Genomic DNA, 21142 nt, shown 5'->3' with positions numbered 1-21142 from the left:
AAACAAGATGATGAATAGAAACACTAATATTTTGAGCAAATAAAAGTCATTTTTCTCCACTTAGAGGATGGGATAGGGAGGGTGGGAGGGAGATGCAAGAGGGAGGAGATATGGGGATATATGTATATGTACAGCTGATTCACTTTGTTATAAAGCAGAAACTAACACACCATTGTAAAGCAATTATACTCTAATAAAGGTATTAAAAAAAAGTCATATTTATGCTGAGGAAAGATCTGATTTCATGTTCAAATGTTGTCCTTACCTATAAGGTTTTTTTTTTTAATTATAGTTTTATAGAGATACTATTCACCTCATAACGTTTTAATATATTTTTAAAAGAAGTCCCACCTTATGTCACATTGAAAATTTTTCATATATTACTGGGGGTTCTGAGAAATTCATTCATAATTCAGGTTTGGGATTTGCATATCATTGGAGAAACTGCTTCCTAAAGATAAAAACTTGAAGAATTTTAGAAAACAAAAACAAAACTTATAACCAGTACCATGGGTCCTACAAAAGGCACAAAGCACAGCCTGACCTTGCAAAAAATTAGTTTAAATTCTTGTATACTTGTACAAGGAAAAATTTCGTTGCTTCACTTGCAAAACCTTGAGCAATTCATGAACTTGAGAAGGGGATACTATAAAAAATAGAATTCTTCACTTTAGAGGAATGAACTAAAAGGGAATATGGTTTACGATAAAAGAACCATGTTCTTCCAATTGTAAAAACTAGGACTAGGCCTTATCTACAAAGAGCACATTTCTTTGAAGTGTGAAAAGGATTAAAATAAACAAAGGGGGCTTCCCTGGTGGCGCAGTGGTTGAGAGTCCGCCTGCCGATGCAGGGGACACGTGTTCGTGCCCCAGTCTGGGAAGATCCCACATGCCGCAGAGCGGCTGGGCCTGTGAGCCATGGTCGCTGGGCCTGCGCGTCTGGAGCCTGTGCTCCGCAACGTGAGAGGCCCGCGTACCGCAAAAATATAAATAAATAAATAAAATAAAGAAAGGAGGGCTTCCCTGGTGGTGCAGTGGTTGAGAGTCCGCCTGCCGATGCAGGGGACGCGGGTTCATGCCCCAGTCCAGGAAGATCCCACATGCCGCGGAGCGGCTGGGCCTGTGAGCCATGGCCGCTGAGCCTGCGTGTCCGGAGCCTGTGCTCCACAGCGGGAGAGGCCACAACAGTGAGACGCCCGTGTACCGCAAAATAAATAAATAAATACATAAACAAACGAAAGTTTTTACACATGGCACAGCACAACTGACCTAAGAATGAAATTATAGTCAAAAGAGATTCATACACAAAGGGTAGAGGCCATCTTTTGCCTCTGAGGTGAAAAGGAAGGAAGAAAACCTATGCCTTCTCCTTTGTGCCAACACTAGAAATATCTCTGGGACAGAAGTATGAAAGTTCTACTCTTACATCAGATAAACGAATTATATAAAATTCTTAGAAATCAAATAGCCACAATGATCTTTTTATAATAAATTTCTAAAAGGACTAATGCTGAAGCTGAATTATCATCCCCTTACCTTTGTGATGAGAATTCGGTACTTTTCTACCAGGTGGTCATTGTTGTGACAACCTGCTAGCAGCTGCCAGACTTCTCCTCGAAGAGCTTCAGGAACACCGCTTCTTACTAAGGATGACAACTGCTTTGGCCTCACACTCAAGTTAAGATGCCTAAAAATAAAGCCATAATCCATAAGTGCATAAAAGACAGCTTCTCTAAAAGAGTGTTATTTTTATGAAAGCTAAACTAAATGATATACAAAGACTTAATAAAGGTAATATATTTTTAAAAAAAGTCATTGAACTAGATGTGGCCAATGTAACTGTAAAAGATTGAGTGGAGGAAAGAATTCTGAAGTCAGACTGCTTCTTAAAGTATCTTTAAATTATTACTCTACTTTTTTTTGATAAAAAGCAAAACTGGAAACCACAGCTTTATGGTTGTAGTTTGTATAAGAAAAACAAAGCAAAATTCCAATCATTTGACACATAGCCAAAGATAAGAGCTCGACGCTGCATCAAAATTGATAAGCAAACTGTGTATTTTTACATTTAAATATATATTTGTTCCAAGTGAGAATAAATATAAAGATATATGATTTCAGCAGTTTTTATGACACCTTACTTCCAGTAACTTTTTTGAATAACTATGGTGGATAAGAAAGTTTCTACTGTACTATTTTAACATCAAAACAAGTCATTAAAGTCTTTGAGCTTCATTTATCTCATCTACAAAATGGGGGAAATAAAACAACTTTTTTGCGGGGTCGTGCTGTGTAGCATGTGGGATCTCAGCTCCAAGACCAGGGATCAAACCCATGCCCCCACTGCAGTGGAAGCACAGAGTCCTAACCACTAGACCGCCAGGGAATTCCCTAAAATACTTTTTGGCGGGGGGGGGGGGATAAAACATCTTGAGGGACTTCTCAGTTGGCGCAGTGGTTAAGACTCTGAGCTCCCAAGGCAGGGGGCCAAGGTTCGATCGCTAGTCAGGGAACTAGATCCCACATGCATGCCGCAACTAAGAGTTCACATGCCACAACTAAGGAGCCTGAGAGCCGCAACTAAGACGCGGTGTAACCAAATAAATAAACAAACAATAAATAAAGGAAACACAGCATTAAATTATAAAAAAAAATCTTGAAATGTTGGTATTAGTTTACAAAGTGCTTTTGCACATAATTTTATTTGCTGCTTACAACCATCATCTGAGGTATGTGGTAGTATCTCCAGTTCTACAGATGCAGAAAGAAGTTCAGGGAAGTTGATTACAAGACTGAGGTAGCCTCAAACTCTAAGACTAATGAATGCACTATATGTTACATAATAGCTGCTTTGTGATTTGAAAGCCACCATTACTGACACATAAAGCAGGATCCTGACACAGAGGAATTCTTGTGACTATCAGATTTAAACAGAAGTTACTGGTACAAAATGACCACTATCAAAATACAAAAAGGTCTGAGACTTTTCTCAAAATTCTCCCAGAATACTAGCACAATAATGCACAGTACATTTAAAAACGGTTAATTCTGTGATGCTAGCACCCTAATATAAGAGCTATAGATAGTTCAGTATAGTTTTGGCTTTGCTTAGAAAAAAAAACTATATGAAAGTTGAACAGGTGGGAGCAGAAAGGACAAAAGTAGTCCTATTACCTAATTCAAGGATTGGTACACTTTGGCCTGTGGGACAAATCTGGCTCACCATGCGTTTCTGTAAATCAACTCTTATTGAAACAGCCATTTTTATTTCTTTACGTGCTGTCTATGGCTGCTTTCACACTGCAACAGCAGAGTTGAGTAGTTGCAATAGAGACTATTGACCACAAAGCCTAAAACATTTATACTTGGCTCTTTACAAAAAAAATAAACCTAACCCCCAGGATTATTTGATAACCCTAGCTTGATTTATATTGATAAAATTATTTTCAGAATAATTTTATGTCACTTATAATAATAACTAGCTAACTCAGCATACTATTTTATTACTGACATTAGTTCTCTTATTGAATTCATATCAAAAGGAACTTGGAGAATTAGAGCACAAAGGTATATTTATTTTAATTACTGCCACTAAAATCTAATGTAGAGTTAAATAAACCAGCTTTGGGACCAGACTTGACTGTGTTAAAAATTCTGGGTGCTGTTTACTAACTAGAATTGCTGACTTAATCTCTAAGCCATTTCCTCATCTATAAAAATGGATACTATTTTATAAGGTTGTTATAGTTGAAATAGAGCACATAACTTAGCACAGCACCAGATACGTGATAAATCTATTACTTCTTACTATGATTACTACCATTACAACGTCTATTATTTTTAATCTAGAATAATCCTGAGTGGTGGTTCTACAGACTTGTATTTTGTAAATGAAGAAACAGACTCAAAAGAGTTAAGTGACCTGCCCAACATCATACAGCTTAGAAATAGGAGAGGTAGGATTTGAAGCCAGGTCTACCAGGCTCTAAAACTCCATGATACTGTGGATGGTTCCTATTACAGAACACATATAATAATGATGAAAAAAAATAATGACAAAATGAATTGAAGAAGAGAAACTGTATTATTATTTCTAAAGACATGACTGAAACCAGCAAAAACAGTTTTAAACACCCTGAAAGACAGTTGAGACAGATGGAAACTTAGTTAATATATTTGAAGGAGTAAGATAAGGATATCATTTAATCAAATGAATAACAAAATGAATAAACAAAGCTTGATAAAACAAACTCCAAGCAACTGTATAAAATGCTGGTGAGTTCATTTTATAAAACTTAGATGCTACATATAAATGATTTTAAATACGCTATTATATAACCATGTCAAGACTCAATTACATTTCTATTTTAGCGCAGAAACCTTTTTATACAGATGAAATTCCTGCCAGCAGCAGTCCAAACACTCCAAAATCACTGAACTGAAAATATATTGTGATGAGAGCATCAGCAGGTTTGTCTCCTGACTGCTAAAGGAATATCAAAAATAAATGAAAACTATTCCCCTGGGGGGCTTTTGCAGAGTTCATTTATTAAAACCACTTGTGTAAAGACAAACCATCCTTTGGTTTGCATTCTCCTCCTGTACACATTTGACATTTCCCAATGTGGAGAGTGTTTTACCAGAAGTGTAAAGCACTGTGAGAGTGCTAGAAGCAGATGATGCCCATTTGTAGTCCCATCCCTTAAGGGCATGAAGTTTTTTTTTAATGCTGAGACAGTTTTACTAAGAATAGAGTGAAGGTTTCAACAGTTAAAACTTCCGAGAAAAATCAGACTCCAAAATAACAGGTCCATGGGGAGCTAACGGACAACCCTAATAACCAGAAAGTCAGAAATAGAAAACTACTCAGATCACTTTCAAGTTCAGCTCTTTTCAGCATATACAGGCATCCTACTCAATGGGGAAAGGAAACTACATAAATGTCTCACCAACTTGATTTACCAGATTGTCTCTGATACCATTAATAAATACCTGAAGGTAGTGTACTCTCTTTAGACAGCCTAGAGGATAGTGTTTAATTTTGTTGTCAAACCATCTTTTGAGCTGATGAGAAATTCCTGAATTTTACAAGTGTTAGTAGGAAAAGTAATTGGTAGAGCAATTAATATATACCATGTTTATAACATGCTGCTCTGTCAGTTGAGGCATATAACACAGATAAGGAAAAATCCCACCTAGAGTCTCTTACCATGGCTCTATGCACTGTGTGAGCATCTTCTAAACCTGATTATTGTTTATAGTCTTAACAACTGTGTATTATCTTAACCAGTCAGTGGTTCCTAACCACTTTAATACAAATGACTTCTTTTCTTGTTTATTCTCCCCATGTTTTCCATGTTTGAATAAATATTTTCTGCAACAATGTGAATTTATTAGGTTTCTGATATTTTGAAAGTTGATCTCAGATCTTCACTACTACCCTTATAAACCTCTAAAAACAGATGAACCTCATACTTAGGTTTTTATTATTGGCTCCAAAATTCAATAATGTTAGGTAAAATTCCATACCCATAAAATAAGAATTATAGGTGAAAAGGAGAACTATTCTATTACAACTTACCATTTAGACAGCAGTTCTCCCCATGTTTCAAGAATTTTCTCTGCACATTCTTTGGATACATCACCAGATCCACTCAAGAGAGGTTCATCGTTATCTTTAATAAACAAAACACACAAAAAAGGATAACAGAGGTGGCTATGCTAGCCAGAAGAATGACCTGGAAACATAACAGTCAAATTTGAAAGATTTCACTGGGAACAAAGTATCATAATTTCTCTCTTTCAGTGTACAGTTATAAGTACGAGGAAAATAAAAATGGTCCCAGGTGGAATGTTGTTGTAATCTCTTTAATTCTCTTTTGCTTTTCATATAGGTCTATATTATGTCAACTGCAGAAAAGAGCCATATAATTACAAAATGATAGGACTCAAAATATGAGTATGTTCTCTCACCTATTCCAAAGCAAACAGCTTTATACATGAAAATATATCGCAGTCTTATGTATAACAGTTAAAATTACAAACCACCTAAGCATAAGCTACAAAAATAAGAAAGCAGAGAATGTCAGAATAAATTATGATACATGTTTACAATGTAAATTTGTGTTGACACTTGTTTACAAAATGATCTGGCAAAATACCACAAAAAATAAACATAAGAGCTAAATCTTCATTATAATCTATGTTAAAAAACAGAAAATAGTCTGGAATGAACTATACCAAGACATTAACACTGAGTGATGGAGTTATGATTCTTTTTCCTCCTTTATGTTTTTATGACTTTCTAAATTTTCTACAATGACATAATTTATAATAGAAAGCACAAAAATATTTTAAAAAGGACCAAAATGAATCATTTCAAACTTAGTTCAAGTAATTAGGAAATGTAAATGTGAATATGAAGTGAAAGATTATAAGACATAAAGACAGTGAAAAAAGTGGCAATGATAAAGGCATCTGAGACAAATTGAAAAGTGTAATGAAATTGGAGGGAAAATATGAACTAAGACTTACTTAATAATCATCTTTTGTTGGACACTTGGTGAGTTTTCAACTTTTTACTACAAATAATATCAGGATGAACATATCTCATTGCTTTTATTGGGTATATGCCCAGAAGAGAACTCCCTGGGTTAAAAAATGCATGCTTTTAAGGATTTTGAAACTTACTGACAAACTGCCTTCCAAAATGGTTTTACCAATTGATATTTGCACTAGTTGGGTACAACAGTACTTGTTTCCATGTGTCCTCAATCAATGCTGTATCTAGATTTTTTGGTTTAACCTGCCTTAAAAAGTTTTGATCTTTACACCTCTGATGATTACATCATGAATTGGCATCCGTTTAGAGATGGCATATCTGAGAGCACTGATTTTAAAGGCTCAGAAATCCAGGATACTTATTATTAAACTTATTTACATTATAATGCCTTGAACATTATCAGCAGTTTTCATAGTGAGTTACGGAAGAGGACAGACTGAATATAAGTGAGACCTCTGCAGATAGATAAGGAAAAGAGAAAGGCTCCAGTGCACTAAGACAAACTTCCCCTGCTTCATTATTTTGCCAGAATTGGCCCTACTTTCTAAATACCTCAAGTAACTACTCATTAAAAATGTCAATATAACACAACGTCTTTGGGGGACGACAGCTACTAAAAAATGTACTAAAATTTACAAGAGATAATTCCTTTAAAGAGATTAGGAAGACCTATCTTACAAAATTCTCTTTTACTGTCTGGATGTGTTCAGAATGTTTTCTGAACACCTCTCATTTATAACTGCTGGCTTCCAGCCCTGTGAGCACAAATGTCCTATGGATAAGGAGCCTCTTTAGAGGATTACAGCCATTTCTTTCCATGGAGCAAACATCACAACAGGACCAGTTTCCCTTGTCTGTATACTCGGTTAGAGAGAATTACCAGATGGCATGGCTGAAGTCTTCTTCAGTCCCAGTTCTCCTGTCATTAACTTTTCACTATGGAAATGGACCCCAGGAGGGTTACTCATCCTGCCAATATTTACTGAGCATCTATTATATACCAGGAATTGGGTTACACACCAGGGAAATAATGTGGGGCAGAAAAGGACACACTCTCTTCCTTTACAGAGCTTGTGTTCTAGTGTTCCCTGATTCTCCCATGGACTGCTGACTGCTGTTAGTCCTTACCTCTCCCCAGTTAAGAGCTGTCAGTACAGGCCTTCTGAACCCCCTCAATTATATTAAAAATCCATGCCTGCTAGAGATTAGAACTACATCTCAATCCTGATGTTATCTATTAGTTGGGCCCAAATTTCTTTGTAACTGGTAGATATCCTTTAACATCTATAGTATGGAGATTTGAACAGTCTCTGGTTTCATAATAAATAGAGTGCCTTTCTCAATTTTTGGTGTTGTTTTTTAATTGCTGAGTTTAAGGGGAGGAAAGTTCTATAAACTTTTATTTGCTCTGCATCTTAAGCAGTGTTGACCTAGAAGGGAAACTGAAAGTCTCCAGAACCAGTTATACAGTAGACAATCTCAAGCAGTGGGAACAATTTCACCTTTCCCAGCCTTAAAACATGACTTAAATCGCCTCTGCAGGAAGACTATAAATTGTATCTCTGACTTCGCAAAAACAACATATGTGCTTTCTTTGCACTTCAAAATGCTTTATGTGAACTAAATGCCCAGAGATGGTGACAGAATAGAGCTCAGACTATTAACTCACAGACCTGGATTAAAATCCTCCTTGCCAATTTCTGGCTTTTGTGACCCTGGGCAAATTCACTTTTCTGAGATTCTATTGCCTTATGCTCAAAATAAGTATATTCAAAATAAGTCCTATTTTTCAGGATATTTGTGAGGACTACATAAACAAAGTATTACTTTACTTTATAAACAAAGTACCTGTCTACCACATATTAAGTATCTAGTAACTGGTGGCCATCAAAATTGCTAATAAATGATCCTAAGCTGATTAGTCACAGAAAAAGCAGAAGTTACAGGGAACAACAGAAAGTGGAAAGTAAGAGCTTGCTCTAAACTTGAAAAAAGGACATATAGTCATGGATATGTATTACTTTTAACCCAATCAGACATTCCTGCCACCTCCATGCTTTTGTTAATGTAATTTCTTAGCCAGAAGTGCCCAAATCAGCCCCTTTATCCCTGAATTCTCCTTTCACTTTAAAAGTTCCAGCTAAAAAACTATTCATGGTGCTCCACCACATACTCCACAATGAGAAATGAATTCTCGTCTATGAATTTTCTAGAACACTTCTTGTGAAGCTCACATAGATGCATGCCTCATATGACCTCTCATAATCAGCTTGCTTTTGCCCTTAAAAATAAAGCTCTGGTACAAAATTATAAACTGGAAAATGCTTCCCAAACTTTCACTTTTCCTGTGCTCCTTCCCTTCATTTCTCACTTTTATACAGTATCTTTTAACACAGACTGATAGAACAGTTTACAGATATAACCATAAGAAAAAAAGAGGAAAAAAAAAGAACTGGTTGATTCCTAATACTTATCAGTGTGAAAATCCAATAATGTATAAATCAGTTGAGATGGGAACATTTATTGAGGTGGAAGCTGTGTCAGATTTGCTCTAAAATGTGCTATATTAATACACTAAGCTTGCACAGACTGATTATTTTAAAAAGGACTAATTATAAATCTCATTTTTTTCTAACTTGGTTACAATTACCTTAAAGAAAGCCCTATGTTAATCACTTTTTAATCTCCCACAGTCCTCTTAAAAGAATTCAAAATACTATGTCACTTTATCAATTCCCTGATAAAATTGTAAAGGTCTGTATGGTCCGCCACCCCAAAACAGAAATTAAGCTCTCCCTACAATTTACCTTCCTCTTCATCGTCTTCTGGAGGAGAAGGAATCATTGAACTCTGAGATCCAGACTGTGGCAGACGAATTGAGGGACTGGCTGTAGTTTTCCTCCTCTCTCTCTCTGATTCACTTTCCAAGCATACAACTTCATATAAAGTGTCAGTATTGTTCTTTCTCTCCTTTTGCTTTATCTTGAAGATGAAAAAACATTATTTATCAAGGGATAAAACATTTTAATTGAGCACTACTTCTGATTTCATACAGGATATGAGAATAGAAAGGTATTACTTTAAATATCTAAACAAAATGTAACCTTTTCTAAATAGAAAAACATATGTTTAGACTTAGGAAAAGGAAAATAGGATATTTACTGAGCGGGACTCTAGTTCTGCAATTTTATTTATTGTATTCAGACTGCATCATCAAACATCCAACTACCAATATTTAGTAAGTGTGAACTAAAAAGTTAACTGTTCTGTAGCTTCCCAGTTACTTTGTTTTGTTCAAGGTTTCCTACATAAAACTATACATGAAAAAAATGTTTTAGAAATATTCTAAAACATAAAGTTTAGGACTAAGAAAGTCTTATCTCCATGCCCCTCACCCACAAATCCTTTCGCTTAATTATAACAGAATAGGGAACTTTTCTTCAACTGAAAGCTACAACTGGTGGTGGGAGGAGATGTAAGTGACAGAAAAGAGATTAATAGAACAAATAAAATCTTTGATAGCTCAAATTGTTTTATATTCTGGGTTTATCTTAAGATAAGCACATAACAGTTTAAATTGACCTAAGTTAAAAATTAAGGGACTTCCCTGGTGGCACAGTGGTTAAGAATCCACCTGCCAATGCAGGGGACACGGGTTCGAGCCGAGGTCCGGGAAGATCCCACATGCCGCAGAGCAACTAAGCCCGTGCGCCACAACTACTGAGCCTCTGCTCTAGAGTCTGCGAGCCACAACTACTGAGCCCGCGTGCCACAACTACAGAAGCCCGAGTGCCTAGAGCCCATGCTCCACAACAAGAGAAACCACCGCAATGAGAAGCCCACGCATCACAACGAAGAGTAGCCCCTGCTCGCCATAACTAGAGAAAGCCCGTGCACAGCAATGAAGACCCAATGCAGCCAAAAATAAATAAATAAGCTAAAAAAAAATTTTTTTAAAGGGCTTAAAATAAAAAATTAAGAGTAGGGAATATAATACTTTACCAGTACAATATTTAAATATATTAACATTCCATATTAGAGTCAGTTTAAGGAGGAGGAAAAAAGTGAAATACAGAAGAGCAGGAGGACAAGACAGAACTACAGGAAAAGATACAGAGACAACTAGAATAGAAAGGTAGCAACACCAAAGAGAAAGATATACATGCATAAAGTAAAAATACAGAAGAGGGGGAGCAATAAGAGGTTCATTAGGTACAGAAATACCAGGCAGAGACCAGATTCTGTCATCCTAATGTTCATTTGGGTTCTTAAGAAAAACTACTGCAATCCTGGAAGGCTTAGGTAGTGGCAACATGTCCTTTCAATATCATCCTGAAACACTGTTTAATATAGTAATTGGCAAACTTTTCTGTAAAGGGCCAAAAAGTAAGTATTCTAGGCTATGTGGGCCAGTAGTCTCTGCTGGAACTACTCAACTCTGCCCTCATGGTGCAAAAGCAGCCATAGTCAGTGAGTGTGGCTGTGTTTCAAAAGCATTTTATAAAAGCAAGTGTCAGGCCAGATTTGACGCACAGACCCAGATGTGCTGGCTTTAACATGTCCACCAAAGAATTATTTAATTTTCTAGGTGAATAAATGACTGAATTACTTATTATTAATTAAAGGACCCAGACTCTGTGAAGTTACGTATTAATCTGTAGGTTTGTGTCCAATAGCTATGCAAATGATTTCCATCTAATAGAAAAGATAACCCAAAGGTTACCCTATAGGACATTAACCAGTTTTGTTTCTAACCCAGCAATCTTGTTCTAACATTCTTTCTTTTTTTAAAGAAAGGACTATATAAACTCAAGTTTCTCAAATACTTAGAACCAGTTTTACCATCTTACTGGTTCCCTCACTACCTAATGAATTAAATTAAACCTTTGACATATGTTCATTCTGAATTTGTAATTATGATTTTTAATTTCAAATATGCTTTGATAGGGAACAGGATTTACTTTTGTTTTGTTTTAAATTACTCTCTAAAACATTAGTTAATTGCTATCTGAAACATTTCAAAGATCAACATAACTCTTTACCTTTAAAATTTTTTCCCAGAAACTATATGAATGTAATAACCATTGCACTTCACCTAGAAACTCCTCTTTGAGTGACAGTCACCAGAGCACTACTGCCCTTTTGAAGTCAGATAAATATGGAGTCAAGAAGTGGACCCTGCCTGTAAGTCAGGAACTCCAGCTGTTAAAAATGTTGCTCATTGTTGAAGCTGGGTAATAGTACATGGGGTCCATTATATTATTCTTTTTATTTCTGTGTACATTTGAATTTTCTATAATAAAAACCTTTTAAAAAGCACTCTTAAAAGACCAAAAAAAAAAAAAAGTAGACATGAATAAGTGGAAAGATATCACATGTTCTTGGAAAAGATGACTCTATATTAATATCACAAAGATTTCAATTCTCCCCAATAAAAATACCAATAATTTTCTTCCAGAGCTACAAAGGTTGAATCTAAAGTTTATATGAAAAATAAACAATCAAGAATATTTAGCAAAATCCAGAAAAAGAAGAACAGCTGAGGAGGAAAGTTAGCCCTACCAAATATAAAAACATAATGTCTATGTAATTAAAACAGTGTGGTATCAGTGAATAAGTAATGTAAAGATCAATCAAAAAGAATATAAAAACCAAAAGAGTTCTAAATACATATGAAAATCTGATAATATGATAAAGGTGACATCTCAAATCACTGCGGGAAAAGTTAGACTTTTCAATGAATGGTATTGGGACAAGTGGATGGCCATTTGAAAAAAACATTAAATCAGATCCATACCTTACACTATATAACAGAATAAGATACTAATAAATTAGAGATATAAATAAAAGTAGTCAAATGAAACCATGTAAGTAATACTAGAAAATGTATAAATTCCTTTATTACTTGAGAGTAGCGAAAGCATTTCTAATTATGACCCCAAATCCAGAAGCTTTAAAGGAAAAACTTGATAAATTCAAGTATATAAGAAAGAAATTGTGTGGCAAAAGAAGCCCAAAGACTCATCATAATTTAGGTCACAGGACAAGTGACAAACCAGGAGAAATATTTGCAAATTATATCTCAAAGGGTTACTCTCTTTGATTTCATAAAGAACTTCTAAAAATTAAGAGGAAACGGCCAAAACCAAAGAGCAAAAAATATGAAGAGACAATTCACAGAAGAGGAAAGAAAAATCACCCCTACACATATGAAAAAACAAAATGCTTGTTTTCATTCATCAGAGGATAAATTAAAACTACCATCAGATCCTTATGTTTGACAATGCACGCTGATAAGCCTCTGGAGAAACAGGTACTCTCATACCTGCTAATCTCTATGATTACAACCTTTATAGAGGGGAACATGGCAAATATAACAAAATTACATATGCAAAATTACCTCATGTGCCAGTAATTCCACCAATAGGTATCTACTCTAAGATGCACTTTCATAAAATCAAAAAAATACATGCACAAAGTGCTATACTGCAACATTACTTGGAATAGCAAATGCTTGGGAAAAAATCCAACTATTAATCAATAAAGGACTAGTTGAAAGAAGCATGATTTATCCAAACACAGTAGTAGGCAGTCATTAATAAGAATGAGGAAGGTCTCTATAAACTTATATGGAATGATCACCAGGATATATTAAGATAAAAAAGGTGCAGAAAAATATATATAGTATGCTAGTTTTTGTTTAAAAGGGAGTTAAAAAATATATAGAAGTATTTTATTATTTTCACAAAAAGAAACACTGGAAAGATAACCTAGAAACCAATAATAATGGTTACCTATAGGGTTGGGGAAAGGGAGGTATGAATGAAACCAAGACCTAAGAGTATACATTTTTATGTAATTTTGACTTTTGTAGCATATAAGTATTTTAAATATTCAAAAAATAAATTAAACCAAAAAGGAAAATACCCCAAGCCCCCAAATCAAAAATATGAAAATAAATCTAACTATATGTCAAATGGTAACAGAACTACAACGAAAAGAAAATATTCTAGCTAACTTTTGAACAGTACTGATTTTATTGAATATAATCTTATTAGAACACGTTCAAAGGACAAAAAGAGGTTCCACAAAATCTTTTTTTTTTTTTTTTTTAACATCTTTATTGGGGTATAATTACTTTCCAATGGTGTGTTAGTTTCTGCTTTATAACAAAGTGAATCAGTTATACATATACATATGTTCCCATATCTCTTCCCTCTTGCGTCTCCCTCCCTCCCACCCTCCCTATCCCACCCCTCCAGGCTGTCACAGAGCACCGAGCCAATATCCCTGTGCCATGCGGCTGCTTCCCACTAGCTATCTACCTTACTACGTTTGTTAGTGTGTATATGTCCATGACTCTCTCTCGCCCCGTCACAGCTCACCCTTCCCCCTCCCCATAACCTCAAGTCCGTTCTCTAGGAGGTCTGCGTCTTTATTCCTGCCTTACCCCTTCCACAAAATCTTAAACTTCACTCAACAGTTTTAATATTAATTGCAATACTGATTTTTTGAATGAATGGGAAATTAATGGGAATTTAAAACTATACAAATAATTTCATATTATATACCTGTATTTTTTACATACACAGAATGAGAAACGTGAAAAAATACACAGGTATTGCAGTTATATTAATAGCTCTTTCTCCCCCAAATTTGTTTAAGCATCTATGGAAAAGGTTGAATACACTAAATATTTTGGAAGCTTTTCCATTTAGATGCTTACATTTTTAAAGTATATATTGATTTTAAAATATGGGTTTTATTTCCAATTGAAAGAAACGTGTATAACATAAGTTGTACATAAATTGCAATGTGACATTTTGTATATTTTAGAAATGGTGCAAGTTTATTAACTGATGCTTAATTATCCTCATCAGTTAACTGTATTAAATTAAAATATAAGTTTGTCCTCACTGGAATTTTAAACAACTGAAATTTACGTTTTGCAAGCCCATATAATAGTACCTTTTCTCAACAGACATTTTACAAGTTTACAAAATTTTGTTATAAATTTACCAGAAGCAATAAAATAAACATCACTTATTAAGGGTGTTTCCTACAATACTGATATTTTTTTAACTCTTTGATAAAGTAGGATAAAGCAAATAACTTATATTTATTATTATTATTTAAATATTCAATATTAATAAACATATACATGTATAAGAAAAGAAAAAAACCCTGTAATGTTTCATTACTATTAAAAATATGTGAATGAACTCAACTGATTCAGGCAGGGATCATCAATGAATGCTAAAACCATTAGTTAGAAAGGTGCTGAGGAACAGGATATTTGGAAGTTGCCAAAGTACCACCTCAAAGATGATTTGCTAAATGCAGAAAGAAAAATCTACTTTTACAAAGGAGAAATCCAGTAGTCACCATCTTAACCAAGTGATCATACTTCCCAGCAATAGCTGAACCTGTGCCTCCTGATTTAGCAGTTGAAGAGCTCTGGTACAGAAAGCATTTTCTATCTTGAGAGGTACACTGGTATACTGCATACATGTAAATGTGCCTATATGTACGTACACACACACACACACACACACACACACACACACACACACACACACACACACACACACACACACACACACACACAGCAAATACACAAAGAGATAGAAGCTCGGGTTTACAAAGAGATAGAAGCTCGGGTTTCCAGTACGGATGGTTATACACATTACTTGTCTATATGACACTGGCCACATCACTTAGTCTTTCAGACATCAGCTTCTTCATTTATAAAATTTTATTTATAAAATAAAATAAAACATTTTAAAACCCCTACATTGTCTTTAGCAATGAAAATTCTATAATTTTAAGAATTTAAGAATGATTAGTTGGTCTTTTATTCACCTTATGTTACTGTTGGAAAATCTAGTCTTTAGACCATTTCCTCCTCTTTCATTCCCCACTAATTTTAAAAGTTTCTCTAATATGGTGCCATCTTAATATAGGAATCCCCACAGTTGGGAAGGCTTCCAGGCTAAAAAGGAGTTACTGAGTCACCAGATAATTTTAGTGAAAGGAAAAAGAATCAATTTTTAAATATGTATTTTTAATAACATTTCTATAACTGTTTTCCCATACGTACAGCAATAAACAGAAACTATATATTGAATATTTTAAAAATTTGGCCTGTAGCAGTGTTTCCTTTTCTGTCTAATGAGAACTGCAAAGAGGTTAAAATTTTAAGTTATGCTTTATTTGACTTAAGTAAATCCCAAAAATACTCTTACAGAAATAAAGACAAAAGAAGGATGTTTCTTTGGGAAGAATCCTGGCTGAGACTCTTAGAAGGCTTAGGTATGAATCTTGCTCACATGATATCCCGTAAAATCTATTTTACATCTTTGGATCTATAAAATGTAAACACTATCCTCACTGGATCACTATGAAAATTACATAAGACAGGAAAAGTGAAAGTAGCTGGTCGAGTGATTGCCACAGGAGGGCCTCAGTTAGTGGTAACTGCTATTAATTTTTAAAGCCATGAACGTAAAGGAGGAAATAAATAAACTTAGTTTATTATGTTACAAGGGATGAGAATTAACAGTGCACTAAGACAAAAAAAAAAAACTGTTCAAATTCTTCATACTGCCTCTCTCCTTTCCCCCTGACTACCCCTCAGACCCACCCCAAGACATACAAATAAGGAGAAAAATGAGAAATTATTGTCAGGAATTCCCTGCCCTCCTCCCAGCTTCCACATATAAACTTCAGCTTTTTGCAAAGAAAATACTGACAACTCAGCCTATGTTTAGCTTGTAACTTTAACAGAGAGTCTAGAATAGTCTATCAGGCTATGTCTCAGGCATACATCTGTTTTTGGCTAGCCTACCCTGACAAGTCATTTGTTAGCCTAATTAGATACATTATTCTAAATCACCCACAGAAGAAATACTCTTGTAAACGCATGCAATCTTTGAATCATGGCTGTATAACGTTAAGACCTCAAGGGAAAAGCAAGATGAGGGTAATCTTACTTATGTTCACTGAGATAAGATTAAAGAAACAGAATTCTAATTAAAGAGAATATTTTTTACATAAAAATTTATACTAAAAAATATTATACAATTAATTTGTTTGCTAACTCTTACTCTAGAAACTATTAAGAATCATTTCCACCCATTCCCTAAACTTGTAAAATAATGCTTGTAAATTGGTTTTCTTTCTGAAGCATTCTTCCCCTGGGGCTAATCTACTAAATAATCGATGCTGTTCTGATTTCATGACTTAAGTGTTTTTGCTGTCCCACTGATGTCCCTCTCAATAATAATAGCTAAAATGCATGAAGAACATACTATGTGCTAGGAACTATTCCAAGTACGTTGTACAGTTTTTCACTTAATGTCACAATAACACTATGAGGAAGATTCTGTCACTGCCATTTCACAGCTGAGTAAACTGACGCTGAGAGAGTTGAAGGAACTTGCTCAAAGTCATAAAACTAGTCAATGGCAAGATCCATGGACTCTGACTCAAAAGCCAAGTTCTAGATGATAATCCTACGCTAATCCTTTGCTCCTTTCATAGTGAAGAACTGGGAGAACAATGCTAAGGAAACCCAGATTTGCTTTGTCTCTTAAGATAACACTGAAAAGAAATCTCTATTCCTGTTCTGCTTGCTACCTTTTTCTAACTATAACCAAAAGGGCTAACTTGGACACACTAGAACTAAAATATTTATTGCTACAGAAAAGTATATTCAAGTAAATCCACATACAACCCTATAATCTTGTATAATGGAATTTCAGAGTTACATGAAATAAAATTAATTCATAAATATTTATTAAGAACTATTATGTTCTAGATGCTTGGGATAAACCAGTGAACAAGTCAGATTAGAAGTCCTCTGCCTTAGTAGAGGTTTCTTATATGAAAAATAGGTAATAATCAAAATAAAAAGAAGTATATTTTGCAGTATGTTGGAAACTAACACCCCTGTAAAAAAATTTAAAATATATCAATGGGGAGGGAATCAGCAGCACCAGTGGATAATCAGGCAAACTGCAGTGTTAAATGGGGGTGGTCATGAGTTGCTAAGAAGTAAATCTAAGCAAGGACCTGAAGAAGATGAGGACTTGAAGGAGGTGAATAACAGCAAGTGGGATCCAGGGGAAGAGAATTTTAGGTAGAAGGAACAGTTGATAGCAAAGGCCCTAAGAGCATGATTAGAGCAGAGGAAGCAAGTAAGAAGTAAAAGAGAGGAATTCGTTTATAACGTAATAGGCAGCAGATCACATAGAGTCTTACAACCTATTAGAAGGACTTAGGATTTTATGGAGTAAAACAGGATTGGAAAATTTTGGCAGAAAGATGACGTGATTTGATGTTAGGCTGCTATACTGAGAATATATCAAAAGGTGACAAAAATAGAAATAGGGAGATGAGTGAAAAGGCTACTCCAATAATCCAGGTGAAAACAATGATTCAGATGAAGTTAATGTAATCTAGGTGGTAAGAAGTAGTCAGCTTCTAGATATGTTTTAAAAGAAAACAGAATTTCTTGACAGACTGGATATGGGGTGTGAAAAATAAGAGTCAAATTCTTGGCCTAAGCAACTACTAGAAGAAGATGCCCATAAACTGAGGTGGTAAGGACAGGTAGGTAGAGCATTTTAGGGGTGAGGGATGAGATAATGACACCTTTTCGGACATGGTAAATTTGAGATGTCCAGAAGGTTAAGTGAAAGAGGGGTATTTAACAAGGAGGGAGTTAATCATCTATATCAAATGCTCCTGACACGTCACTAAGACAAAGACTCAGACTGACCACTGGATTTAGCAACTTAGGTCACTACGAACTTGATTACTTTCAAGGAGTTTTGATACAAAGGAAGGCAAAGAAAGGAACAATAAGTAGAGGGGCAACCGGGGCCAAAAAAAAAAAAGCTAAAAGAAGGGAACAGAAATTTTATCTGCTGCCCGCCACAGGAAAGAAAGAGTATAGAGTTTGACCAAATTAACTGATATATATTTTTTAAAACACTCAGTACTCAGAAGACCATAACACAGTCTCTGCAGTCTAGCACTTAAAGTGTCTAATATATAATCCCAAATTACTAGACAAAGAAACATGAAAAAGTGGCTCACTAGACATTAGATTTAGCAGCCCAAGATTTTTAAAGTAGCTATATTACAATTATGCTCAAGAATATAAAAGAAGATCTGCTTAAAATAAAGATCAAAGAGGCAATCTCACAAGAAACAGAAATTATTTAAAAAAGAACCAAATGGACATTCCAGAAAAAAAAAAACAAGATCTGAAATTTTTAAAAAACTCATTGAATGGGGTTAACAACAGATTGGAGATGATGAAAGAGTCAAGCGAACTTTAAGATAGGTCAACAGAAAGTATCCTATCTGAAGAAAAAATCAAAAAATATTTGGAAAAATAAATAGAGCCCCAGAGATCTGTGGGATAGTATCAAAAGGTCAAAAATATGTATGACTGGAATCCCTTAAGGAGAGAGAAGAGAGATGGAGCAGGGAAAAAAGTTGGAAGAAATAATGGGTCAGAATTTCCCCAAAAATGGTAAAAAAAAAAAAAAAAAAAAAAAAAAACCAAACCCATAAATTTAAAAATTCATGAAGCCCAGCTAATCTCAAGACAAACAGAAAGAAAAATCACACCTAAGCACATCATAGATAAAAGTCTAAAAACTAAAGATAAAAAATAATAGGGCTTCCCTGGCGGCACAGTGGTTGAGAGTCCGCCTGCCGATGCAGGGGACACGGGTTCGTGCCCCGGTCTGGGAAGATCCCACATGCCGCGGAGTGGCTGGGCCCATGAGCCATGGCCGCTGAGCCTGCGTGTCTGGAGCCTGTGCTCCGCAACGGGAGAGGCCACAACAGTGAGAGGGCCCGCGTACAGCAAAAAAAAAAAAAAGCAGCCAGAGAAAATGACCCATTACAAAGAGAGGAACAATAATATAAATGCATGCTGACTTCTCACCAAAAACAATGAGAGGGACTTCCCTGGTGGTACAGTGGATAAGACTCCACGCTCCCAATGCAGGGGGCCAGGGTTCGATCCATGGTCAGGAAACTAGATCCCACATGCATGCCCCAACTAAGAGTTCACATGCCACAACTAAGGAGCCTGCATGCCACAACTAAGGAGCCAGCCTGATGCAACTAAGACCCAGTGCAACCAGATTAAAAAAAAAAAAAAAAGAAAATACTTACTTTAAAAAAAAAAAAATGAGAACCACAAGACTGTGGGATGACATCTTTAAGTGCTGAAAGTAAAAAAACTGTCAATCCCGAACCCTATACCCAGTGAAAATATCCTACTGGAATAAAAGTGAAATAAAGATTTTCAGATAAAGAAATCTGAGAGTTATGTCTCTAACAGATCTCCACTAAAAGAAATCCTAAAAGAAGGTCTTCAGGTTAAAGGCAAGTGAGACTAGATGGAAACTTGGTTCTTCAGGAAGAAGTGAAGAGCAACAAAAATGATAAACAGGTGGGTAAAAATAAAACAATTTTCCTCTTACTATATTTAAAATACACATTAACTATTTAAAGATCTAATTGACAGCTTGGATTAATGATGTATCAGCCTCAGAAGTAATTTCTCTTATTTCCCCATCTATATTTATAGAAAAGTACAGTACCTGTTTTAGTTTCAAAAAGAAATTTTCAGTAGTACTACGTTTGCTGAAGGGCCAGAATAATCTTTCATTAGGTGAGCAAACTCGGACTTTTGTCTCTAGGAGAAAGCGAACAGGCTCCTGCACTTCTGTTATTACTAAATCAACAGCTGTCGTCATAAACAGCACTTTATCTAGGGAGAGAGAAGGCAGAAGCAAATTTTTTAAATGGAAATATATTTGCTCATATGATTAATGTAAAAGTAATTACTTCTATTACAAACTTTAAATGACATTCAGGAAGAGTATGAAACATCTTGAAAAAGGTTGTTTATGCATAGCATACCTGAAAAGCTACACAAGAAACTGGTCACAGTGGTGCTCTTTAGGGTGGGACACTGGGAACTGTGGTAAACTTTTGCTTTTCCCTAGATACCTTTGAATTTTTAACTATATGTGCATATATTATCTCTCCACAAAAACAAGTAATATTTAGAAGCCTGTAAATAAATTAAATTAAATATAAATGTAAATAAAAAATAAAATAAATATTTAGAAGCCTGTAAATAAAAAAAATTATTTATTTTTTAAAAGTACATAAATAGAAAAGGAAGCAGGAAAAGGAAAAAATGAAGAAAGGAGAGGGAGGAAAAAATACTTTGTTTAGTGGTCAAATTTAACAGTAAACTCAAAAAACTATTCAAATTCCTTTGTTTCATCAGAAGTAGGTAAACACTAAGTATTTATCAAATAAGTAGTGCTAAGATTTGGGTATCTCCTTGGGACTAAAATTTCTGTTCATGATGTCAGCAATCTGCATCACCTTTAGGAGTTTCTTCATTTACAATCTGAAAATGTGGGGATTTTGGATTCCAGCTCCCAGTAATAACATAGGATTTTCCATCTGAACTTTTGCCCATAGATTCCTAAAGAAAAGAGTAAAAACAACATTAATGCAAAAAAAAAAAAAAAAA

At 35.0% G+C, this 21142-nt stretch overlaps 1 protein-coding gene across 21 annotated transcripts in view; it reads right to left on the bottom strand.

Moving 5' to 3' along the window:
* Positions 1–21142, bottom strand: part of RABGAP1 (RAB GTPase activating protein 1) — a 174202-nt gene that overhangs the window by 91868 nt on the left and 61192 nt on the right. For all 21 annotated transcript variants that reach the window (XM_073806569.1, XM_073806558.1, XM_073806572.1 and 18 more), the window contains 5 exons: positions 20992–21094; positions 20193–20362; positions 9372–9546; positions 5584–5677; positions 1539–1689 (listed from right to left, as the gene is read on the bottom strand). In XM_073806569.1, coding sequence (XP_073662670.1) covers positions 1539–1689; positions 5584–5677; positions 9372–9546; positions 20193–20362; positions 20992–21094 — 693 coding nt within the window. The remainder of the gene's footprint in view (positions 1–1538; positions 1690–5583; positions 5678–9371; positions 9547–20192; positions 20363–20991; positions 21095–21142) is intronic.

Source organism: Tursiops truncatus, chromosome 6 (assembly GCF_011762595.2).
Source record: "Tursiops truncatus isolate mTurTru1 chromosome 6, mTurTru1.mat.Y, whole genome shotgun sequence".
In the NCBI taxonomy this organism is placed as follows: Eukaryota; Metazoa; Chordata; class Mammalia; order Artiodactyla; family Delphinidae; genus Tursiops; species Tursiops truncatus.
This window is presented reverse-complemented; position numbering and strand designations above follow the sequence as displayed.